At 36.7% G+C, this 27,004-nt stretch overlaps 1 protein-coding gene and 1 long non-coding RNA gene across 8 annotated transcripts; both read left to right on the top strand.

The window, feature by feature from the left end:
- The first annotated feature begins 4,021 nt into the window (after positions 1–4,021).
- Positions 4,022–16,474, top strand: LOC112179150 (mediator of RNA polymerase II transcription subunit 18). Its single transcript, XM_024317487.2, has 6 exons — positions 4,022–4,037; positions 4,305–4,374; positions 4,767–4,833; positions 15,479–15,511; positions 15,958–16,015; positions 16,126–16,474. The coding sequence occupies exons 2-6, from the start codon at positions 4,339–4,341 to the stop codon at positions 16,472–16,474; spliced, it is 543 nt and encodes a 180-aa protein (XP_024173255.1). The 5' UTR covers positions 4,022–4,037; positions 4,305–4,338.
- Positions 6,671–11,030, top strand: LOC112179151. Of its 7 annotated transcripts, none has more exons than XR_005803342.1 (8): positions 6,671–6,826; positions 6,988–7,114; positions 7,782–8,048; positions 8,362–8,865; positions 9,246–9,326; positions 9,839–9,937; positions 10,205–10,305; positions 10,393–11,030. It is a non-coding gene; the product is annotated as an uncharacterized LOC112179151 (long non-coding RNA). The 7 variants fall into 7 exon arrangements; XR_005803343.1 differs by having other exon boundaries at positions 6,988–7,057; XR_005803340.1 differs by having other exon boundaries at positions 6,988–8,048.
- Positions 16,475–27,004: the final 10,530 nt, after the last annotated feature.

Here is a 27,004-nt window from a genome sequence, read left to right on the forward strand (position 1 = left end):
TTGGGCAACTACTTCTTTTACGGCATGCAAAAGTGTGTCATAAAAAAGGTCTTTTATGGCGTTCGTTGCAGGCCTTGAATAGAGTCTTTTACGGCATGCCCAGTGCGTCGTAAATAAGTGGTCATAAATGTCATTTACGGTGTGCTTTCTTGACATTCACGACGTGCAAACATCCCATAAATCAAATTGGATTATAGAGGAATGTCTTTTACGTCCTACTTGGATGCACAATTATGGCCTGCTTATGAACGTCGTTAAAGAGGAATGTCTTTTACGGCTCCGGCATTTACAGCCTATTTTTGTGGGCCATAAAAGGGTATTTACGGCGCACAATGTGGGTGGTAAAAGACTGTTTTTGGTGTAGTGAGATAGGCCTGGATCGGTTTGGCTCGGTTCGGGAATGGGCCTATATCGAGACTGGTAACGAGTTTATAGTCCGTTCGGTCCAATTCGGGATGTCGGAATTTCATCTGCAATACTGATTAGTACCGAAACCGATCTGTTCGGTACCAAGCAGTGCCAATCGGTCTCAACCGATCCATTGTAAATTTGCAAACCTTTCTAATTAGTTCTCCAATGAACTTCATGCACATTTATGTCCAAAATGCAAATCAAAGCAAAACTTGGAACTACGAAAGTACAAATAACAAATAAGTAACGACTAAAAATCTAAAATAACTAAATATAATGGTTAACAAATCAAATAATAAAATCAGATCCAACCACTAATTACTAATCAACTCCAAATTCAAATCAAGCTACACAATCATGCTGCTACAAAGTACAACGCATGAATGAAAACAGAAAATCTGAGAGAGTGAGAGACTTACTCGCAGTTTTCCCATCGATTCGGAGTGGAAGGCTTGAAGAATCAAGTTTGAGGCTGTTAACTTCTTCACTCTTGAACTCTGATGTGATCTCTGTGAGAGGACACGAGAGGACTCAGAGGGAGTGACTGAGTGAGAGCCTTCGATTCTTCGATGGAGGGTAGAGAGGAGTGAGGCTCAATTTAGGGTTTAAGTTGTGAGTTGAGAACGGTAGAACGCGAAGTAATTGGGAGTTTAGGGCTAACAATTACGACAAGTCGTGCTTCCTACTTAAAAGATTAGAAAATCGGGTCAGGTCGGACAATACGGGCCGGTATGTATTTGACCCATATAGATGTGGACCCGTGACGTACACAAATTAGTGTATCAATTTAAAACCCTGTCAATGTAGTACGAATAACTAGAGATCGTTCTCAACCGGGGATTATGGCCTAATTAATTCCTGAAAAATAAGACGTTAGTAAAACAAATTAAAGAATATATATACATATTTATGAAAAATATAAATAAGGGGATTTAGTATTTATTTTATTCTAACAACTAAGTAAATATATACACGTGACACATCAAAACAAGGAATCAAGTAGAATTATGAATGGAACGAAAATAATATGTAATTAACTACTACTAACACATTGGAAAGGTTTCAAACATCAAATCACGAATCAAAATATATCCAAACATAGAATTAATCAAGCACAGAGATGAACGCATACAAAGTTGTTTTTACTTCCCTTAATTAAATTAACTAGATGAACGCACCATAGTTAATCTTATTAATCATGCAATCACTAGTGGTAACTAATCACTAACAAAAACACTCATAACGCATTAAGAATCATGAAAGTTTGATCAATTCAAGTCAAGATCGAACACAAGTTAGAACGCTAATCAAGCATGCAAGACTCATTGTTAATTTATCTAAGTAATTATAGGTTTTCCAATGAAATTATTAAAGCCTAGAATGCTAGCACCTTAATATGGATTCAATTACATGTTCATCAACCTAAGTATGCATCCAAAGATCAATTAACACATAAAAGATGGGATTGAAGTTCGAAATTAACAATCATGCAAGAACACTTTGAAATCGCAATTTATCTTTTTGAAAACCTAAAACCCAAAACATGCTTCATAATATTAAAAAGTCACATAACTAAATTCAATCTTTCATCCACCATAGAAATCGCATAACAAGAAACCAAAATAGAAAACCAAAATCGAAATTCATAAGAAACCGAAATCGTTTTACATAGTTCAAAACCAAAAACAGAAAATAGGGTTCCATGGTTACACTTTTTGATCTTCAAGGACGCAAGAAGCTTCAAAAGGTGATGGAATGGATGACAGCTACGGCAAGGATGGTTGAATGGAGAGGATGGATGCTCACGGTCTTGAACTTTGAACTTCTTGAAATTGCCGAAACCTTGGAAGAGAAAGGGGAGTGTTTGTGTATTTGATTATGAATTTTGTGGTGTGTTGAATGTCTTCACAAACCTCCTTTATATAGTGAATGGCAAGGGCTAGGGTTCCCTTGAATTTCTCTTGAATTACATCACTTTGACCAATAGAAAAATATCATATGAATTAGAGAGCAAGTAACATTTCTTTGGCCGAAATCTTCCATGTATCTAGACCATATTTTGGCCTCCATGTATGTAGAGTCATAAATCAATTCTTATTCCTCTATTTTCTCTCATAAAATCCCAAGAATATCCAAAATATTCCCAAAAAGATATTGCCGAAATCTTGTAGTGTCTTCCTTGTAATTCTCACAGCAAAAGCATATAGAATGGGTCATGGACTCCTCAAAAACGTCAAGAAGGAACTCTCCCAAAATGGGCCAATTCGAAATTTATCTTCACATTGCCGAAATTCCTTCTCTATTCTAGAACATTCCTGAACCATCTTGAGTCATCTTGAAGCCACAACATCTCCTAGCACCACTAGGACTCCTAGCAGCATCAGGTTTCCTACTCCAACTAGGACTCTGTCATTTCTTCATTTCCAAGCACATTTTTCGGAGCTCACTCCTAGTTGCATTAGGATTCCTACTTCAACTGGGATTCATTCTCCTAGTAGAACTGGGAAAGCATCATTTCTCCATTTCTTTCTCATTTCTGCGCCTCATTTCCTCCTTGCCTTCATTTCCATCATTTCTAGCTCTTCTTAGCTCATTTCCTGTGTTTGGAGCTCAAATGTACCTACAAACACAAAACTAAGTTAGAAATGATATTGTTAAGAGAATAACTAAGTAAAATGTAGAGAAAATACTAAAAACATAGAAAATATCACTCTGATCAACCCATTTACATGCTTTTCTATACGGTTTAGTTTGGGACTGTGTTGAACTGACTTTGTAGATCGACCCGATTAGTTTCGGCTCGGATCGGACGGTCTCGGTATCAGTTTTTTGGTTTGGAATTCCCAGGCCTCATTTTAGACTTTTTAGCTTGTGAAATTGAACATGAATAGCCGACCAAGCTAATCTTTGCCTTAATCTTCTTTTGGTCAAAAGATTATACTTGGGAATATTTAGGGAAGCCAAAACATCTATAGTGATACTACCACTCAATAAAAAACCATCATGTGTTATAAAACATAATTAAAGTGAATCATGATGATTTATTAAAAAATATATATTTTAAGTATAAAATCAATTATATATGACGTAGCAAGTTTTAATAGGGTGGTGATATCACCAAAAAATAAAAATGGTGAGCAAATTTGAATCCCATTCTTCAATCGCTCAAATTGAAAAAAGGACTTTTGGACTTGTCTATCTAGTTTCGTTTGTTCTCTCACCAACCGGCCTAGTGTATGTTTTTACAAGGAGGACGTCCAGAAACAAGCTCCAATAACAGGGTATATAATCAAGATTCAAGAGGTACGCCCAAGGGCCAGGACTGTGTCTTCAGATGAAAGTGGAATCCAATGCCCCAAGTGTTAAAACAGCTTCAGACAACAACAAAAAAAAGAAGTGTTTTTCTTTGATAATAATAGAAAAGTGTTTAAAACTTGCAGTGTGATTCCTGTAAATGGGCTTTTTTTGGGCTTATATTACAATGGGCTTTTGAAAAATTTTGAGGCCCATAGCAATAATCTAAAGCTACTTGAATTCACAGAAACCCAGAATAAGGAAGACCTTATTCCCTTGGCACCAGAGCTTTAGGCTGTAAGAGTAAGCCCCAAATCCAAAGCTCACTCTCGGTAAGTTCTAACTTCTTCTTTGTTTAGTCCCTTAATTGGCTCTTTCTAGGGTTGTTTTGATTTAAAGTTTCGACCTTTAATTCTGAATTTCCTTAAAAGTTAGAACTTTTACAGGGTTTTGTAATTTTTTTTGATAAAACGCTATCTGGGAGATTTGAATGGTACTTTATAGTTTACTAGTATGCTGTAAATTCTTACATTAGAGACCCATGATGTGAAATTTACAATCTTGAATCCTCTATCTTTTTGGGAATGATTGCTCATTAGGGTTTGGTGAGGTTGATTGTATCAGCAAATTTGGATGGAGTGCGTGGTTCAGGGAATCATAGAAACACAGGTCATGTTGGACTTACAATTAGTAATGCAGTTTCTTCGAGTGTCGATTTACGGCATTTGATACCTTTTGGTTAGCTGTCTTTGTGTTGTTGCTAGATGAGAAAGATTGAATTTCTTGCTTGCCATTACTTTTCGGTGCGTAGGTTTTTAAGTCTTTACCAAGTTAACAAATAATTCGTTTGAGGTTAATGTGTGATGAAAGAAGTTTGAATTTGATCATTTTATTTAGTACTTTTGTTTTTTACATGCGCAGAGATTTTATGATTATTGAGTTTATTTTGCTTATAATTGGAGGAACATCCTTGAAAGAACCGTATTCCCTCATTTTATATGTTCCCCCTTTATATGTGGAGTATTTGAAGTTGTAACTAACATATGGTTTACGTCTTGTAGCATGTTGAAGCCTTTGAGATTCTTCTTCAGGGTCTTTGTGGTATTCGCAGAGAACCTTTGAAGGTCCATGCACTACACCAAAAACCTTAAAATACTACACTTTTTGCACAACGAAAAAAAAAAAAGTGTTGTGTGATGAAGGAAAGTGCATCAGACAACATGTTTACTAGACTTACGTTGTATAAGGTGGTTAAAATTTTGAAGTTTTTATCTAGAAGGTCATTGCACAACGGTTACAAGAATAATCTGTTGTGTGAATAAAAAAAAAGTTGCGGCAGATTTCCCTCCTAGATAGACTCAAATTTGGCTCCAAATTGTACCCTAGACGCTATTAAATTGTACAACAGTTTAGTTACTTGTGTTGTAGGAGTATACTTGCAAATCATCATACAATGGTTTTTAATGTGCTGTTGTGCAAATGAGTGGCAAAATTTGGAGAAGTCTCCAAAATGACATTCATTCCCCCCCCAAAACGAGCAAATTCAGCTTCAATGTTTGTCATGCTTGCAAGTTCCTACAACATAGTGAACTATTTCTGTTATGTGAATGAGAAATGCCTAGCTTAAGCGCCAAAATTGACATTTTGATTGCACAGGCGGGAAATTTTCATCTTTTGTTTCCTTAGCTATTAGCAATTCAGACAATGTAAATGTATCTATACGCTGTCTGAGTAATAAGGGGGAAAAAAACAAAGTTAATGCTAAGCCTCAGACAACTTAAGGGCACACACCTACTCTACTAGACCGTAAGGAAACCTTTCTCATAAGGAAACCTTTCTCTCTTTGAAAACAACCCACCGCCCATTTCTCCTTCTTCCTCTCATCTCTCTTGTCAGATCTTGATATTTTATCGGGATCCTTGGCTTGAGAGTGGGGGGGGGGAGGCCTTAGATCTAGCTTTCTTTTCTATTTTTGTCGTTTTTATTTTCCGTCTTGCTTTTCTTTCAACCGGTTTCTCCATGTCTACCGTCTTTGGTGGTTTTGTAGCTCGGAGTTCGTCTCCGTTCTGGTCTTGCCCCATTCTCTGTGTTTTCGATTTCACACTTCCCGGATTCAATGGTTTCCCTCCTTTTCATCTCCCTCTGTTCTGCTTGGTTTGGTTCATCGGTTCTTCGGAGCCACTCTCTAAGTGGGATTTTCTCACTATCGCACAGGGTGATGCAACAAGATTCTGTGTACCTTCGGGTGCCTGTCTTTTCGACTTCACCTTCATCCGGTTTTTCCAAACTTCTTTCATTTGGTTTATCCAGTTGTTGTGTGTTTGGTTCTTTTGGCAGACGAAGTTCTTGATGCAGATGAGGGTTCTGGTGATTTCCTGGAGGTTTGAAGGCTGGTTTCATGGAATTTGGCATAGGTCTTGCTTGACCCATTGTCCTGAAATTCTCTTGTTGCTATTTGCTTCACGTTGGGTTCAAGTTGGGTTCGATTTGGGGGTTTTCCATTCTGCTGAAAAGGGGATTGAGTTGGGTATGAGTTGAAGGAAGAGGAAAGCACTACTAGAATTTACCCTTTTAGTCACAATATTATAGGTGACAAACCTTAAAATTGTGACCTATTATGGGAATGGGTCACAAAATTTCTAATTTTGTCACCAATACTTTTGTCATTTGGACCAACACTATTCTCCATTCATTGTGACGGAGGGCATGTAGTTAGTGTCAAATTTTTTTTGACACTAATCTGTTTTTTTTTTTTTGGCAAAGTTTTTGCCTTTTTGTTTAGAGACCTATCTAAGCCTAATCAACAAAACGCGGGAGATATACCGCCAATAAAAAGATTCAATAAAAATTTTAGGGCCTGGAGGGAACTTTACCGCCATTCGGCCAGCCAAAACGCTGGGCTTTAATATAAAAAGGAGTAAATAATATTGTCCACATTTGCTCGCATATAAAAGCCTAAGGGGAAAAAAAAAAAAAAACCCTTTCGTCTCTGAACCCAGACTCATAAACATTGAGTGTAGGCGTGTAGCTAAACCCAGACTTATGAACCTTTGTCTCTGAACAATCCCTACGCCTTTACTATCCATCTCCATTACTTTCAACTCACAATCTCAAATTCCAGGTTAGTAACTTCACAATCAAACCCATAAACTCTTATTCTCAATTTCAATGTCTCTCTTGCACTGCTTGTAGTATCTTTTTCTTTTTCCAGAATTTCCTTGAGCTATATTCAAAATTTTCTTTGTATGTGTTAATGGGTATTCAATTTTCTTAAATTTCAAGGGTACTATTGTCGGCAAAAGCTAGCAAGGATATTGAGGAATCAAGGGTACTATTGTCAGCAAATTTCAAGGTAATTGAGAAATCAATCTTGTTCTCTCTTGCTTGCTACCTCCTTCTAATGGATAAGGTAAGCTAGTCTTCAGAAAGTTATTTCAATTTTGTTCTTTTGTTTCTGAAATTGATCTACTCACAGATTTGGTTGTTGTTATTTTTGCGAGGTAAATACTGGTAGTTATAAGGTTGTCACTGTATATATGCTTGCTAGTCTATGTTTAGAGTTGATTAAGCTTCTTGTTGTTATTTTCTCCATCAACTGGAAATGTTAGGTTACTCTTTGTTGATTGGTTATGGTTGATAATTGCTATTTCGTTAGGGGAAGGAGGTTTGATTATGATGGGAAAGGTAAAATGTTAGGTGTTAGGACGGGACCATAAGAGAATAGCCAGAGTTAGATTCAGCTTTGATTACCATGGCCAAGTTGCAAATGTCTTGCTGTTCTGGAGGTGCAAGGAGAAACTGAGTGTCGGGCTCTATATATTTGTTTTTCCAAATCCTCCAAGTTTCATTACTTAAGTGTCAATTGTGTTTTGTCTTTGCTATTTCTGCTGTTAGTAACATGGTTCTTTTGTTTCTCTTTTTTGGTCTGATACCTTTTTGAGCTTAACTGTATATGCATAGCTTTGCTACCACACATGATTGTTTTCTAGGGGACTAAATCCCCTTGGGGAGATTTCCCTTCATTTGGATCCGCTTTGAGATTTCAGTCATTTCACCTCACTTTGATCCGTGTTGAGGGATTTTACCTCATTTGGATATGCTTTGAGGAGATTTCACCTCACTATAATTAATACGCCTTGTGGGAATTTGACCTCACTTGGATCCGTCTTGAGGAGATTAATTTCACTCACTAAGGTCTGTCTTGAGGGAATTTAACCTCACTTGGATATGTTTTGAAGAGATTTTACCTCACTTGGATCTTCCTTAAGGAGATTTCATTTCACTTGGATCTTCCTTAAGGATATTTCATCTTGACTACTCTTTTAGCTCTTCTTCCCTATCAGGTAAGACCTCGCTCTTTTGATTCATTCCTTTGAGTGTATTCTTTGGTTGGAGTGTTGGAACTGAGTTAGATATTAGCTTTGAACATATATATAGCACTTTATAGGTCTGAGTTGATTTTCCTTGTGAAGTTCTAGGTAGTTCATAATATATGCAGCTTATATTATGCACGTAAGTAGAGTTGTGGTATCTTGGTTCCGATTTTAACATTTTTTTTATCTACTAAGGCGGTTATTTTTGTTTTAGGTTGTTAGTTATTTTGTATTTGGTTTTACTAGTTTTTTTTTTTTTTAATCATTTGGTTTTGTTCTCAAGGGATAAGGATAGGTGGCTGACAGTCTGTTAGAGGAGGGAGGAGAAAGAAAGAAAAGGAACAGAGAGAGGGATGGAAAGAAAGAAAGGGAACAGAGAGAGGGATGGAAAGAAAGAAAGGGAACAAAGAGGGGAGGGAGGGAAAGAAAGAAAGAGAAGAGGGGGAGGAGGAGAAAGAAAGAGACCATGGAAAAAAAATAGAGAAGGAAGAAAGAAAACGGAGTCGAAGATAAAAGTAGATGTGTGAGGGGAAGAGAGTTTTTGACATTTGAGAGAGAAAGAATCAGGGTTTTAATCTTGCAGACTTTTTTGTGAGTGTTTAAGAAATCCAAGCCTAGAGTTTTGATTACTGTAAGTTTGAGGAAGGTGTGAGCATGATTTCATGGTTTTGAGTTTCACCTTTGAGATTTCCAGAGTTGGGGGTATTTAAAGAGGTTGAGATTTTTAGCAGAGGTTGAGCTTTATTTCGGTGAACTCTATGGCTTTTGTTTCTGTTTAAGATACGAGGTGAGTGGCTTTTGTTTGATATCATAAATTGCCTTTATAGTTAAGTTGGGTTTCTTTATTTTGTCAAATAACAAGATTTTGGTAACTTTGTATTTTTCCTTTGTGTCAAGTCTGAACCCTTGTTTTTAAGTAAATTAGTATTTAGAATTTGTTGGGTTATTCAATTGTTGTTTGTTTCCTTTTGAAAGTGTTGAAGGCTTCTGGGGTGTTTTTAGATATTTAATATGGGTGTTAATGGTGGCTTTTCAAATGGCTGAAGCTGATCAGTATGAGAAACTAATGGAGAGACTAATTGTGAATGCGTTATCTATCAACAATGTGTTAGTTTTTATTGAATGCGTTATCTATCAACTTATCTATTTCTCCCAATTTCACTGCAGTTCACTCGATTTGGCTTTCCATTAGCTAGAAGGGGAAGTTACCAATTGTAAAATTTGGAAGGACTTGGTCATAATCCCAAGGTATGTTACATGTTTGTTATATGTTTGTGTTTTTACCATTTTATATATTGTTGTTTCAGATTGAATTAATTAGTAAGTTATATTCGAGATTGTTCTGCCATGCCTACTTGTTGTATTGTGAAATAGTACATTGTTTGTTTCCACCCATTTTGAATCTTAGGAATCGGAGTAATTAGGCATGTAAACATGGATCAGACCTCTTTATTTTTTTGGTTCCTAAGTTACATATAGGTTATTCCTTACTTGAACATTAGTTTAGTTATCCTGCTGCAATTGGTGATAGGGAGATAAGTGATTGGGAATGGTTGTGTGATAATTTGTACACAGATCAAGCATATCAAGTATAAAATTGTACACTGATTTTGAATTGTCGATGTTTCATGCATAGTGTATGTTATTCAAATGTTTTTTTTGTTAGGACTATATGTATAGAAGTTCAAGAAGACTGATGTCAAACGAATTTCAAGAATGAAATGATATTCTAATGATTGGTACTTTTTACACACATGCAGAAGCGTAGTAAGATCAATACTATCAATAGGAACAAGAAAAAATATAATCATTGTGGTGGTTCACGTCCTTTCACGAAACACATGGAAGCTGAAGAACAGGTAAATGTTTGTTATTGTTTAAATTTAGTTGCTATACTCTGTTATCAAATATACTTGTCTAATTGATTTGTTTCATTTTCTTTGAAAGCTTATCCCATAATTTGTTCAGTCTTGCTGACATATAAAAACAATATAGAAATAGGATGAGGAGCTTGAGTACAAATGACAAACTATTTTTGTGCACTTCTTATGGAGTATTTACATACTATACTTTTCTCATATACCATTATTTGGGCTTTGAATTGCTTTTGTTATTGCCAAATGTAGAAAGGTAAAAATGTGACCTATGTTGAGAATTGGGGTCTCATGCATCAACATGAGGCAGCAATGGTGGTGTTTGGATCAATGAAGAAGCGGAGAGGACAGGGGTAAGGATTATATGTTATAATTTTAGTATATTGAAGCAAAACTGACATCATAGATTAAATGTATAACATATGTTTCATTATATGTAGAAAAATATGATTGAAGAGTTGATTAAAACCAAGCAACAATTGGCTGAGTCTGAGGATACCCCATTTGAAGATGTTGTAGTGTCTATCCCTATGCAATTAGATATCTTGGCTAAGGAGCTCGAAACTATGAAGGGTAAGACCATTCGAGGTGTGGGCTATGGTATTAAAAAGGACAGATTTTGTTCTTCAATCCCTGCATCCACGTCTAACCCAACAAATGCTAAACTTATGAGATACATTATTCTATTGGAAGAACGACTTACTTCTCTTGAGGGTGAGAAACAACCTCAACCTCCTACACATGATGTGGATAAAGAGGGTGGTGAGGGTGATGAGGATGAGGATGAGGATATGGATGTGCTTTAGGTGTTGATATCCTCATTAGTTTTTTACAAGTTATATTTTGGATGTACAAATGAAGCCATGATATTTCCACATGCATAGATATCCCTTAGTTTAGGGCTTTGGCAGGTTTTTGGGTCTTAGATGTCCTTTTTAGCTTTTGGAATGATACAATTTGGATGTAAAAATGATGCCTTCAAATTTCAAATGCATCTAGCACTTGATATGTAAATTTTTCAAGTTACTATCTTTTGTAAAGTACTAGTTGATAAGCATGTTAACATATATTTATGCTATTTATTTACTTACCTATTACTACTTGTTGTGGTAAAGTGTTGATAATTATAATTATTAATTTAAAATTAATTTTCATATATACTATATATTGAAAAAAAAAGTTTGATTGTCAACCATTCTCAAAATAAAAAATTAATATTTGATAATTAGACACGAAATTAATTTGTCACCAATAGTATTGCATTTGGCGGGTAAAAAAATTTTGGCACCAAAATTTAAAATTGATTCAAAAATAGTGACAAACTATTTTCGTCACTAATAAAGTAAAATTTGGCGGCAAAAAAAAAAAGGATGCAAAAATAAAAAAAAGGATGAGATTTTGAAAAGAATGGGTGACGAAATATCAAAGATTGGGTGACAAATTTATTTCGTCACCCACACCTATTTTAGTGACGAACTTAGAATTTCGTCACCTAAAGGAATCAGTCACGCACTATAGGTGACGAAACTGGTGACGAACTTTTTTTGTCACCCATTCTTATGGGTGACGAAATTTTCAGAATAGGTGACAAAAGTGGTTTGTCACTCATTGGGTAAATTCTACTAGTGAAGGGGTTTCACGGGTTTAGGGATTGTTGCTCAATTCCTTTCGATTGGTGAGTTAAATTTGAGATTTCATTGCTCTTATTCATTGTCTTTGTTCATTGTCTTATTCTATGGAGATGTTTGTCTTGTGAATTCAATATATATAGCAAGGTGGAGATGTTTATCCGTAACCAAAGATTTTACCAGCAATGCCATGGTTGTTCAAATGCAGGTCTTTGGCTACTCAGATCTACTTAGGTCTTTGGAAGCAAATCAAAGCCGCTCTAGCAGGAACTCATAGCTCTCTCAGCTCCAGCGTTTCTATCATCCCAAGTCCCACTATCCAGGTAACAATCACTGACATTTTCTTCAAAATTCAATCATCCCAAAAGGATTTATTGTGATTTTTTTTTTCTGCAAAACCCTTTGTTTTTTTTTTTTCCCCTAAAGTTTTCTTATCAGTTTAATTGAGCCATCATTCTAGTTGCCTGAGTCAAGTAATTTAATCTACGAATCATTTCTCTCTGTTTTAATGCTAGGAACCTAGGAGGATTTGGTTATTTAGCCTAGCTATACTTACTCTCTGAAGCTTGCTGGGTTTTTGGTATTTTGGGTTTGTTGCTTTGGTTCCTGGGGAAGTGAAGGTTGCTCTATTACCTATAGTACTGCTTCCATTGTTTATGATTCATTATACTTGAAGGTAGTTCAAAACTCCAATATATTCCATCCTCATACATATTTATTTTCTTTTCTTAAACCTAGTCTTATGTTTATGGAACAGGGCAGGAAGATTACAATAGACAAAGATCATTGAGCTATCGTGGGGCAAATGTGTGGGGCAAATGTGTTCATACTTGCATTCTCTCTAATTATTCTTGTTGGAACAAAACTTGGTTAAACTCCACTTCCTTGCTTTACTTTTGCTTTGTATTACGTTACTTGTGATTACTTTCTTTACTTTAATTGCTCTAAATCATGGTACTTTTCAATTCCAGTATGATTTTACCTAGCTTGCAATGTTTTTTGTATTATTTACCGATACTCTGGTAGGTTTTTCATCAATTAGTCTGATAGCTCCTCTCGACTTGCAGTTTGTATGAAGTCAGGCCTTCTCAAAATGATCTCGCGGAGCATATGCCTTTAATTAGGGAGGTTCTTAAATGGGAGGATTCTTTGGCAAAGTCCAAGGTTTGTCCATTTTCTTAGTATTATAATTGTTGCTTTCTCAACAACACTGAATCACTATCAGTTCCCAGATGATTTGCAATATATTTTATTTTCTTTTTCTTTAGCTCATTATCCAAAGTTTCTGTTGGCTCCTGCTTATCTAAATTGAATGTAATGATTTTTTCTATTCTACCTGATTAAGAGTTTAATGATTTTTTCTTTTTCTTTTGGGTGTGGTTTTTTGCCTGATTTGCATGTAGTTTGCTCTGAGAGGGCATGAAGCAGATCTGTTTATCAACAGCAAATTTAGACACACTGGGACAAGATGGAAAAGAGGTACATATTTCTGTGAGAAACGGAACATAAATTTCTTTTTCAGGAGATAAATTTATATGATGTTAGTCTTTGATGTTTTCACTGATAATCAGGTTGGTATTTGTGGGAATCTGATGTAGTTTTTTTCTCTCTCAATTTTTCTGATTGAAATTCTTTCTGGGATTTCTTATGTGTAGTTAATTTAGGGTCCTATATTTATTTTTAGCTGACCAATGGAAGATTTGTCTTCAGCTGACTAAGCCTATTACTTAGCCTCCATTGTTATGGGGAGTAGTTTGCGGAGCTGCTGCCTCTGGTATGCTCTTTGCTTCTTCCTGATGGCCCTGTATTTGCATGTTTATAATTATGTTGTAGTTTAGTTTAACAATTGCAAACAAATAAAGCATTTGTTTCAGATATATGATATGGTAAGGTACAGACTGCATCGTATGAGGACTAAATAAAAGATGAATTGGAGGACAAGAACACAGTTCAGGAATATGTATGCCCCAATTGTGGGAAAAGGTTTCAACTATCCTCATAATATATATTGTTGCATATACAAATACCAAATGAAAGGCAAGTTCTATTAGTGCCCTTTAATTTGGTGGCTTACCTTTTGACAATGCTGTATGTAAGACATCTAATTTATTTGATGAAGTCAAAAGAACCTTTTGTTTATTTTTGTTTAGGGTAAATAGATTGATGAGGCCTTTTTGAGTGTTAGCTGCTCCACTTCATGTTAAATGCATTTTTCTTCTTCATGTTCATATTCGTTGATTAATCAGTCATGGCAAACTTTATCAAACAGAACACTATGCCTCCCTATGTTTGTTTTTTTTTCATGTTCAAATTGGACTAATGGTTTGTCTGCTTAATACTGATGGTGGTGATTTCATCAACTATCAGTGTTTTGGTAAATTGGACATAACCTCTTACCATCAAATATGGGATCTAAAAATTGGTTCAAGGTATCAAGCCTCCAAAGTATGGCAGTTCAAAACGAGTAAAGGTACAAAGTCTCCAAATTTGTAATCAAATGTTGTAGCTTTTGTTAAGCAATGTCATGCAACTACATTCGGAACTGTAAAATTTACATTGTTTATGTATGCAAGTCTAAAATGCTTCTGTCTAAATTTGAAGTGGAGTGTCAATCTTACACATCATTGAGTTTTAAGTGTTGGCCAGATATCGTACTGAAGTGAGCGCAAAAGGCTATCTTTTACTTCAAGATCGAGGGGAAATTGATTTTAGGATTTATTAGGAGCTTGAATGAAGTTCATAAAGGTTTAGAGTTCTAATTTATGTTCAAACTATCTTGCTCAGATTCAATTACTTTACATATCCAATATGCAAGTAATTAAACTAACATTTCTTGCATTGTAATTGCTACTTTATTACGTATAAAATCTAGGAAGAAAAAAACCCCGCAGCATCGCGTGGGCCTCAGCACTAGTCAATATATGATGATTGGTACATGCTATCGTTCAATGTTATTCTTACCTCATTGCCTGTGTGTTGCATTCAGCTTTTTTCTCCTTATATATTTCTTAGTTTGATTTTACGCAGGCTGAGGCTGCTGCTTCCAAGAATACTTCGACCATGATAAAGTCCTCTTCATCATCTCAGCCCAATCGTGGATCACAGATCTCTAAAGAGCTGGTCAAGGCACATCAATACCGAGCTATTTATTTGACTTTTCACTTGTTCATTCATTTGCTTGTGTTTAGGGCATTCCTCCTTATATATTTCTTGTGTAAAATGTTGGTTTCAATGATTGGGAAATGCACCCCTTTTGCTTTTGAAGTTTAAAGTATTGGTTAGATGAATCATTTGATGGTTTGCAATGTTTGTTTTTGATAAAGTACTGTTCATTTGGTAAATGGACCAAATGAATGCACAATCTAATTCAAGAATGGGATGTTCAAATGATCACACAACAGATTATATATAATGATCACTGCATGTTGTTTGAATGGCCAAAAATGGGACAAAAACACATTGCAATCAATCATATCACACATCGGTTTTTAATGAATCAGTGTCTTCTGATTTATACTCAGACAACAGAATTAAGTGAACTCTGTTGTCGTAAAAGTTAATCACACAACAGAACTAATTGAACTCTGTTGTCTTAAAGTTAATCACACAACAGATATAGTCCAAGAACTGAAGTTTGAAGATCAATCAGACAATAGACAAAATAAAAAAATGTTGTCTAACACGCTTAACATACAACAGCTTAAAACTGGCACTGTTGTCTGAAGACAGCGCCTCAACTGCTGCGCAGCTGCGCTTAGCATCTGCCGAGCTATCACACAATAGTTATAACACACACCTGTTGTCTGTGTGTTTATCACACAACTGTGCTCTACAACGGTGGGACTCCAAATCCCACAACGATTTTCTGCCGTTGTCTGATAAGATTTTTGGTGTAGTGATGAGATATGCCTTAAAAGTGGCCCAAACTTAGGTACAGATTGTTTTCTCATACACTATTGATCTGTGTAGCGATTAGGCAAATCAGTATGCTATTTTTCCTCCTTTGTGGACTCATATTAAGGAGAAGCTCAAAGCCTTCTTTGGTGTGGTTCAATACAAAATTTCCCAGCAGTCTGTTGGCTTTTTTACTTGTTTGGTTCTTTTCCTTAATGACTCAAAGTTCAGATCTTTCACCTTGAGTGACCTTTGAATTGATCCATGTGACAGTTAGAGTCTTTCTTAAGAATTTGTGTACATGTGTTCCTGTTTTTAAGTATCAAATATAACATATGATTACTTTCACTAAAATGACTGCTCACATGAGCCTGCTACTGTGTCATTATTTTGATAGAGTCGTCTATATATATATATGTGATGAATAGCACCAAAAGAGATGATTTGGCTGTCCCTTACTAGTTATGATTTTCCTTTATCTAGGGACTGTACCTTCTGAGGTTCGACTTATTTGCAATCTTGAAGAAACTAAACCTACATGGTAAAGCTCAAAAAATCTCTCCCCTGTCAAATTCATCAACATATGTATTTTTATTTTTATATGATTAGTTGATTACATATTGCATATATTTTACATCCTAAATTTTGTAGGACTGTGAGGTTCGTGGGGGGTGCGATGAGAGGTGCAAGTGCTGAGCAACTCTCAGTTTTAGTAAGAACTGTGATCGAAAGCAAAGCAAGCAAGAATGTGCTTCGCTTATTTTATGCACTTGGCTACAAGTTGGATCATGAGTTACTGAGAGTCGGTTTTGCGTTCCATTTCCAGAGAGGCACGCAGATGACTGTGACTGTGACTGTGTCATTAGTTAATAAGATGCCACAACTACACAATATAGATGAAGCTGTCCCTGTAACTCCCGGGATACAGTTGGTTGAAGTTACAGCCTCTGCATCATTTGAAACTTATACTGAAGTTGCGTCGACAGTGTCATCATTTTGAGAATATCTTGCACCGTAAGTTTAGTTTATTTATATTTTTTCTTCTATTTTCTGTTTTCCCATGCCTAAGTTATAGCCAGGTGAGCTTTAATTCATATGTAGTGCCTAGATGCCCTTTACCTTCATTATAATCTCATTCACAATTTGGCATGTTGGTTGATCATACAATATATGATGTGGCAGTAAATGGATAGAGCATAAAAATTACATAAACCTAATAACTATTGGTTCTTTAAATGGATTAGGCAAACTCACTATGGGATGATGCAGGTCTTGAATTTATATTGACTTGACAATTTATTCTTACATTTGAAATTGATTTTCTCAGGCTCCTGCATTTGTCAAAACAGGGAATTTCAACTGGGGTTGTTCCTATTGCTGCTGCCGCTGCTGCATCTCTCATGTCTGATGGTGGGGGTACTACCTTATAGTAGAAGTTGTAAATTTCCTTCAAATTTCGTATTTATTGTTACAATGATGACATGCTGGTTTAACAATAATTGGTAATCATAACTGCTTGTCAAACTTCATAACAATATACTACGGTAGTTTCTCATTGCTAAAACTTAGAGTTGTTCTGGTGAGTGTTACTCATCACCTGCAAAGTTGATAATCGTAACTATGTTTTTTTATATGTTTTTCCAAGCATGTACTGCATACTCGAAAGGGCTCTAGCATTTGCTAGTATGCTGAATCATTGAAAGGGATTGTCAATAGTTTCTTTCGTTGTGCTCTTCTTTTGAGTTAGTTCCTGGAGAATCATCCCAAAGGTTCAAGGCCTAGAATGAAGGAGATAGACTTGTTTATGAATAATACACCGATGGAGTACTGAATTACAGCTTGTTATGAGCAGTAAGGTCCTCAGCTATCGTATTTGATAATGATCATTATAGGTTAAACTCGTCTAAATGTGATTAGTACTCTACTTCAGCATGAGAAAAATGTGAAACCTGTCTTTAATTGTTAGTTGCCTCTTTGTAGTTATACATAACGTCTCTCTTAGACTTGATTGCCATGACATAAGAAACTTCTAGTTCTTTACAACCATGGGGTAGGATTAGGTGGTGAAAATAGATCGAGGAAAAAAAGGGAGGAGAGGAAGAAACCTAAGCAACATTTGTTTTTCCATGTTGCTCTGTGACCTACCTGACCAATTTTAGGGACCCTCACAATGTTTTTTTTTGTTTTTTCGATGACAGAAAAAACACACAATAACTACAACACAAAACTACAATCTACGCCCCTTCTCAGCTGATTCAAATGGAACGTTAGACACTGAAAGGGGAAAACAGAAAAACTAGACGATAGGATTCTCTGAGTGATGAGCCAGGGAAGCTAATATATCGGCAACAAAATTGACTTCACGATAACCACGCCTGAAGTAGATTGAGTGGAATTGGTTAGCTAGAAGTTTAATGTCCACCACTAGGAATTTGATTTGCCAAGGCACCTCATTCTTTCCTTGAAGACAATCGATTGACATCTTTGAATCTCCCTCTACAAGAATATGCTGATGATGATGAAGAAGAGTTGTATACAAATCTTCTCTTAGAGCGGTTTCTTCAGCCACAATCACTCCAGTGTGACTGAGACTCTTGTTCGAAGCTATCAAGGGATTGCCATCCGAGTTCCTGATCACGAAACCAATGGTTGCTTCACCATTTTGAACAGAACCATCAAAGTTCAGTTTAACTTGGGTTGAGTCCGGAGGCTGCCATTTGATATGGAGAGACTTTGCAATTTTAGGAGATCTAGTTTGAGGGTTGGCCCTACAGTAATTAGATCCCATAACAGCAGCTCCAAACACAGTTTTAATTAGGGAAGGAACTAATTGCTAAAAGACAACCCTGTTTCTAGTATGCCAAATGGATCAAGTAAGTAAAAGAATATTAGCAAGTATAGATTGATCATGATCTAAAACATCAATGTGATTAAGCCAAGATAAGAAGGAATTGTTCCATAGACAAGGGCTTGGGAGTTGTGAGGAAATCCAAACTTGTCGAGCAAACTAGCACTGCATAAATAAATTACCAGTATTTTTTGCTTGAGAGGAACACAGTGGACAGAGGGCAGAAACATTAAGATTAAAAATGGAGAGTTGATCTCTTGTTTTTAAATGGTTTCTAATCAACATCCACGCAAAGATTTTTACCTTGGGAGGCATATTTAATTTCCACATTTTGTTGAGAAGAGAGCAGTTAGCTGTGATAGGAACATTTTGATTTTGAAGCCAAGAAGCACTCTTGATAGTGAACTTACTAGAGCTTGAAGGTCCCCAAAAGAATTCATCATCTCTCGGATGAATGGGCAGAGGAATACCTGCTATTTTGTCAACAATATCTGAGGGCAAAATAGTGAGAAGGGCTGCTGTATTCCAACTCATATTTTGAATGAAATGGGATATCGAGAGTCACCAATCGACAATATTCCTTTGATCCTCAGGACTAAGAGAAAACAGAGGAAAAGGTAACACCCAATTGAAAGACCAAAAGAGAATAGACTTATCATCACCTACAGTCCATCTAATGCCCTCCATTAAAAGTTCCCGAGCATCCAGAATACTTTTCCATGCCATTAAATGAGTTGCCTTTTTCTGAACAGTGAAAACATGGCCATTTCTGAGATACTTTTTAGTAACAAGCTGAACCCACCAATTATCTGGTTGAGTAAGAATTTTCCAACATAATTTAGCAAGGGCTGCTTTATTTAATTGCTCCGGAGGTCTAATGCCTAAATCACCCTTGGCTTTAGGCTAGCAAGCCTGATTCCAAGCAATATTAGGACGAGAATTTACCCTAAAAGAAAGATCTGCATTCTTTGTTAATTCGATCAGAGAGTTTTTTAGGGCATTTAAAACAGGAGAGAATATGATTTGGCATTCCTAAAAGTTTAGCCTTAATTAAGGTAAGTTTACCTCTTCGGGAGAGGGTATGAGCTTTCTAGCCTACAAGCTTTTTATGAATTTTCACAATTATATCATTCATATTAAGAGGGTCTTTCCAACATACAATATTATGCACTCCTAGCTAAGTACTTACCAATAGAAGATTTATGTTGGATGCCAAGTCAACAAGCAATGTCTCTTTTGACTGAGGAGGAGACATTAGTGGAAAAGAGAATAGTTAACTTGTGATAATTTACTTGTTGTCCAGATTCCGGAAGCCTCAGAAAACACATCCATAGTATGTAAAATATTTTTAGCTGCAAAATGATTAGGCTTGGAAAAAATTAAACAATCATCAGCGAACATCAAATTGGAAATCTTGATACCATGAGGAGAGGAAAGAATGCCAACTTGAGATTTTAGCTTGGCTGATAAATTATTAAGATTTTGTATAAGAGGCTCCATTGCAAGTATGAAAAGATAAGGTGACAATGGGTCACCTTGTCGAATGCCTCTTGTAGGCTAGAAACTACCTCTAGGAGTGCCATTGAACAAAATGGAGATGGAAACAGATCTTAAACAACTGTTAACTAACTGAATCCAGTCAGCATGGAAGCCTACAAGCAAGCAGTTAGGTTATCCCAATGCAGTAAGTCATATGCTTTCTCTAAATCCAATTTGATAGTTATACAACCTTGTTTTCTTTTTTTCTTGTTGAAAGAAGAGAAAATCTCATGAGCTATGAGTATATTGCCATCGATTGACTTAGCTGGAACGAAAGCCCTTTGATCATTAGAGATGCATTTTGTTAACAAAGGACGCAATCTAGCAATCATTATCTTGGTAATTACTTTGTAAGCTACATTACAAAGACTAATAGGATGGTAGTGATGCACCGTTTATGGATTCTCAGTTTTAGGGATGAGAACAATATTTGTACGATTGATGAGAGATAAATCAATATGAAACCATTGATTAAACAAGCTTGAGTTAGTGTTGACTAATATTTATATAAAAAAATATTAAAAGGAAAGAATATTGATAAAAACGTAAAATAACATGACTTGAATATAACATGATTACTATCAATCTCTTTAAGAAGCTCTATATGATCCCTTAGACAGGGGTGGGCGCAGATCAACCTGACTCGATTTCAGGCCAAAATTGAATTTGACCCAGAGTTGTCGGTTGGTCTAAAATTTTGACCGAGAACCGAAAGAAAATGGGTGGGTCGAAAACTTCGAGTCACCTAAATTTTTAGGTCGGCCTTGCTAGGGTCGGTTTTAAATGGCTTTTCTTTTCCTTTTATTTTTGGCCCAAGTGGCCCATTTTGTAACCAAGCTTAGAATTTAGCAAACTTACAAGTTCATGCTTCTAAATAGCATTTACCAAACTTGTAACCTAACATCAACCATTCATTATTTCAATTTCTAACTAAACTTCAAACATTTAAACTTGAAAGTTCATGCTTCTAAATAGCATTAAACCAAAGTACCAAACTTAAGTTATTACAAACCCAAATTTAAAAGAAAATCATCAAGGTATAAAACAATAGTTTCAAACATTAAGTTAGTATCATAATTCTAATTTAAAAGGAAGCTCAAAGAAACTTTAAAAACTTAGAGACAGAAAACTTAGAAACTTGACTTCCAATAGCAGCAAAACAGAGAATTTTGCAAGCTTCTAGCAGCAAACTTCCATTAGTTTTCAATTGTCCAACATGCCTTCACTTCACTCCTCATTATCAGAAACTTGAGTAACAACATATTCTAGTTCCAAAAAAAAAAAAAAAACTACAACAACAAAGTCACAAACTTTGATAAAATGATAACACATAGGACATAACAAACTCAACATATCATTCAATATGGTAAAAAAAAATTTAAAAAAGGCTAGTTATCTGACTCAACCTTTTCAAGTTTACTGTAAAGCTCCATCTCAGCCTTAGTAGGCTCTTTGAACTCATTAAAAGCACCACCCTTAACTAATCATTGAGACAAACCAGCCCCTCAACCATTCTATGAGTTAATAAAGCTCTACGTAGGTCAACAACCATTTTGCCTAGGCTTAAAACAGCCTCTAAAGCCACTGTTGAAGCTTGAACTTCCTTTGCAATTTTTGACAAAATTAGATACTTAGCAGCATTCTCCTTCCACCAATCTAAAAGTTTGAAAATTTTGTTGTTATGGTCTATAGCAGCTTCAAGTAAGTACTTGTCGAATTCATTCCTTATCTTAACCACATCTTTCTCCTACCTAAGTTTTAAGAATGGATTCATCGTTGCAACATGACTGTCCTCCTCTCCCATATTAGAAGTGGAATTATCAACACGAGGATGTGTTAGATCAATTGAGGCTTATGTAGTCACAAGGTCAAAATCAGCATACTCAAAATACAATAGCAAGAAGTGACTCTTCACTTCATCTACTATCACTAGTACCATGTTGTTGTCTTGCTGCAGCTTAGGAAAAAAGAACTCAAGACACAATAACTTGTATCTTTGATCCAATACAACTGCAAGCTGCAATTTTTGGTTCATGTCTTCTAACTTCAACCAGTACTTGTCAATTTTTCTTTCATTGAGGGCCCTGTGCTAACCATCAGAGGATATGAACTTACGATACATTTTTCTAATTCTCCGATGATGGTTTACATCCACAGCAAGGGCTAGTTTGCATTTACCACCTTAATGCCACTAAATTGTAAAGTAGCCTCATAAAAAATCTTGAGGAACTTCACCAATCTAGCAGCCTTCTCCCAATCCTCATTTCTAGATGGCCCCACCCTTTTACTTCCCCCAACCCTCCCTTGAAAGTAGTTTTCGTACTGTTGATCCTTATCTTCGAGCCTCATGAAGGCCTGCGTATACTTCACAGCTATGTCTAACATGAAATAAGAGGAGTTCCACCTTGTGCAGCATCTAAAGGCATAATCCCCCTTGTGATTAACCTTCTCTCTAAAAGCATACTTCCTAAATTTGTCAAGTCTTGCAGGTGAACTTCTAATGAACTTAACAGAGTTCCTAATTGCATCGATGGAATAATCAAGCTTCTCCATTCCGTCTCTCACCATCAGATTCAAAATATGGCAGCAACGCCTAACATGCAGAAAACTCCCACCTAACACTAACTGCTTCCGATTTCCAATCTTCTCCTTCATGTAATCTATGGAAACTTGATGAGTCGAAGCATTGTCAACTACAACAGTAAAAACCTTCTCAATAGCCAGTTAATGAAACATGACTCGACCAATTTTCCTATTGTCTTTCCCTTGTGATTTGAAATAACAGTTAAGTTTAAAATTCTTTTGTGCAAAGTCCAAGTCTCATCTATGAAATGGATAGTTAAGACAAGGAAGCAGATATTATGGACCGAAGTCTAGGTATCAGTGGTAAGAGAAACCCTTAGATTGTTCCTTGCTAAAAACTATCTAATCTTCTCCTTCTCAAATTGGTAGAGATCCTAGATATCTCTAGAAATTGTCCTACAAGAAAGAGGATTAAACTTTAGCTGAGTTATTTTCCGTGAGATCTACCCTACCCCTCTACATGACTAAAGGGAAAGTCATTCCTCACAATCATCATAACACATGCTCTTCTACAATTGTGTTTGTCGAAAGTAACAGTCACTAATTTACCATCACTCTCAGCAGAATTGAAAGCAAGGTACCTTTGCCTTTTAGTTTGGATATATATCAGGCACTTCTTGCACTGGTAAATCATATGAGTTCTCATCGATGTCGTCCCATTTGCTTTGGAGTTACAGGTTTGGGGGACAGTACGTACTTCCACTTTGCTCTTTGCCATTTTTGAATTATCCGGATTCTTCATCCTCACGTAATGGTCCTATGCTATAGATTGGTTCTTCCTCTTCACATGTTCCGCTTCATTGATTAGAGAAGGAGGTTGTGCAACAACTTCAGAATAAGGAGGAGGAGGAGAAGGAATGAGAAGTGGTGCAGCAACTTTACTAGCAGCAGTTGGTGTTGTTCTTATGCTCGACTTAATTAATGTTAGATTGGGAGTTGTGATGGTCCTGTTTCTGTGTGAGAAACAGGGTAGTCATGAGCTTCCATTTCAGAATTCTGTACCTGCCAACCATGAACAGATGTCAGAGGTGAAGACCGGGCTAGCCGACCTTCGACTCTCCGATACCTAAGTCAGATACATGTGAGAATGTAGACTAGGTAGGAGTTAGTGGAGAATGGTAGCTTACCTTGAATGAGTGGAGAGACATGTATTTATAATGTGGGGATGAGCTTGTCACTCCTTTGTTTCCAATGTGGGACTAGCTGTGGTCCACTTGATACCATAAGTGTATGGTATCGACATCATGTCTGAGCTTTATTAGCGTTACTTTAAGTGGCTAATGAGCCTTGTACTTCCGATACTTGTGCTTGAGATGTATCTATACCAACAAGTCCCCTAAGTCCCCGGTCAAGAGTTCTCTTGGGTGGGGAGTTTGTCCATGGTAGAAGTATTGGAAGTGCAAGGCGAGTATCCTTGCCACGTGGCTTCCGTACAACCATTACCCCTAGTCCCCCAAGTCCCTAGCTAAGAGGAGTCTTGACTGGGGTGGTGATTTCATTTTCCAAGTAAAAACGGCGCAAGCATTCATTGGACATTTGGCGAGAGTGTCTTCCTTGGGGTAACCAGTCCCCCGAGCCCTAGGTAAGAGTGTCTAGACTAGGGTTTGCTATCATATGGCATCAGGTGTGCTCGATACAAGGTGTACTTGTGGAGAGAACATGTGGCGATATTGTTCGTGTAATGGAGAGATGAGACATGGCGATATTGTGTAATGGAGAGGGCGCATGGCAATATCGTGTCGTGTAATGGAGAGATGAGACATGATGATATCATGTAATGGAGATGAAACATGGTAATGTATAATAGAGAGATGAAACATGACGATATCGCGTGTTGGAGAGAGATAACCCATGCCGATATCATATAATGGAGAGAACACATGGTGATATTGTATAATAGAGAGAAGATTTGACGATATCGTATCATATAATAGAGATAAAACATGACGATATCGTGCAATCAAGATAGAACATGGCAATGTCGTATAATAGAGATAAAACATGGCAATACCGTATATTGGAGAAAGATAACCCATGCCGATATCATATACTGGAGAGAACACATGGCGATAACAAATAAAGGAGAGCCTGTCGTAATTATGTCTGTGGTGATATTGGGTGTTTTCTAGGATAGTGCTAGGCTATGTTACCACAACCATGCTTGTAGTTATTTCATCTTGATCATGTGTTTAGCCATTTCAGCTTGATTGCATTTAACCATTTCAGTTTGATCGCGTTTAGCCAGTAATTTGATCGCATTTAGCTATTTCATTTAGGCATTTCGCCTTGATCTCCTTTCATTTAGGCATTTCACCGTGATCGCCTTTCATTTAGCCATCTCGCCTTGATCGCCTTAAGCCGTTTCATTTTGATCGCACTTTACCCATTTCATTTTGATCGCATTTAGGCATTTCATTTTGATCGCCTTTCATTTAGGCATCTCGCCTTGGTCACCTTTTATTTAGGCATCTCGCCTTGATCGCCTTTCATTTAGGCATCTCGCTTTGAGCCCTTTCATTTTGATCGCACTTAGCCATTTCATTTTGTTTGAATGTAGTCATTTCATTTTGATCGCATTTAGGCATTACAAGAGTTTGCAAGTGATACCAATTATAATGCTATATCAGCACAACCAGCCTTTAGTGATATTGAATTTATAGCCATTTCAGCTTGTTCGCGTTAGGCAATAGTTTGGGATTGCTATATAGCTTGCCCATGCCTTTAGCGATATTTCAGTAAAGATATAAATCACAGCGATATCGTTGAAGCATTGGGAGTATGCCATTGAAGCATTGCGAGGCATTGAGAGTATTCATTGAAGCATTGCGAAGCATCTAGGGTATTCGTTGAAGCATTGCGAAGTATGTCATTACAACATGGCGAGTGTATCGTTGAAGCATGGAGGATATAACATGGAGGCATAGATACAACTGAAGCATAGATTAGATACTACTGAAGCATAGAGAAGATATCGTTGGTGCCTAAATAATATACTACTGAAGCATAGATAAGATATTGCCGAAACATGGATGATATATCGCTGAAGCATGGATAATATACCGCTGGCGTGTAGTGAGTATAGGTCGCTGAGGCACAAATCAAATGTTGTTGAAGCATAGATAAGGTACCGTTGAGGCGTAGATGAGGTACTGTTGAAACCGAAGTGAGATGCTGAAACATGAAGAGTATAGCATGGCGAGTATGCCGTTGAAACCTGGATAACATATCGTTGAAACATGGCGAGTAAGTATTCCACTGAGACATGGTAAAGGGAATCGCTGGGGCATGGCAAGTATGCCATTGAAACATGGCGAGTATACCGAGTTGAGATATGGCAAATGTAGGTCATCTGAAACATGGGTGAGATGCCACTGAAGCATGAAAAACATGTCGCGAAGCATATATATGACATCGCTGAAGTATGGATAGTGTATCGCTGAAGCATAGATAATAGACTGCTAAAGTCTAGATAAGATACCATTAAAGCGTGGAGAACATATCAGTGAAGCATGAAGGATATATTGTTGATGCATAGGTGAGGGCTGAAGCATATATAATATACTGCGAGAAGATAGATAATATATAGCTGAAACATAAGGGAGTTATTGTTAAAGCATAGGTGAGATACTGCTGGAGCATAGATGAGATACTATTGAAGCATAGAGAAGAGATTGCTAAGGCATGGATAATATACTGCTGAAGCATAGATGAGATGATGCTGAGACACTACTGAAGCATAAGTGAGATGTTGCTGGTGTGTAGATAATATACTGCTGATGTGTAGATAATATATTGTACAAACATGAGTGGTATATCGCTGAAGCATAGATAATATACTGTTCAAGTGTAGCGAGTGTAGATCGCTGAAGCATAGGTAATCGACTGCTAAAGCATAAGATGTTGCTGAAGCCTAGATAATACGTTGTTGAATCATAGATAAAGTATGAATCATAGATAAAGTACTGCTAAAGCATGGCGAGTATGTCGATTGACACTGTTGGAGCATGGCGATTATACTTTACCGGAGCATGACATCATTGGAGCATGGCAAGTAGGGTGTATAAGTCCCTCAGTGTCGAGAACATTTACCATGGTGAGTGTATGACATTCAGGCATGGCGAGTATGGTGTACAAGTCCCCCCAGTATCGAGAACATTTAATGTGGCGAGAGCAAGGACTATTCTCACTAGTGGGATTTCATGTAGATATATATAAGCAATAGAGGTGCTAAGCATGTAGCAATATGTGAAGCAAGTATGGCATGTATGTATGTAGAAATGTAATCAAGATAAAAGCATGGCCTGTGTTTAGCATGTAATCGTAGTGGAGATACTAATAACATTGTGCATTTTAGTCATGCTTGATAATCATGGTGACATGTAAACATTGCATCAACATTAAGGCATAGTAAATATGCTATTAAAATTAGGGGGGGGGGTGAAATTTGCACACCCCCTTTTACATTCCACACACCCTTTACTTTTTTTTAATATTTCTTATCATTTCACTCCAAAACTACCCTTCTCTCTCTCTCTCTCTCTCTCTCTCTCTCTCTCTCTC

This window comes from Rosa chinensis, chromosome 7, assembly GCF_002994745.2.
Source record: "Rosa chinensis cultivar Old Blush chromosome 7, RchiOBHm-V2, whole genome shotgun sequence".
In the NCBI taxonomy this organism is placed as follows: Eukaryota; Viridiplantae; Streptophyta; class Magnoliopsida; order Rosales; family Rosaceae; genus Rosa; species Rosa chinensis.

Coding starts and splice junctions, on each gene's coding strand:
- LOC112179150 (XM_024317487.2), top strand. CDS start 4,339: ATGGAGTGCGTGGTTCAGGGAATCATAGAAACACAG. Junction 4,375..4,766: donor AGGGAATCATAGAAACACAG/GTCATGTTGGAC, acceptor TACGTCTTGTAG/CATGTTGAAGCCTTTGAGAT. Junction 16,016..16,125: donor GAAGAAACTAAACCTACATG/GTAAAGCTCAAA, acceptor TAAATTTTGTAG/GACTGTGAGGTTCGTGGGGG.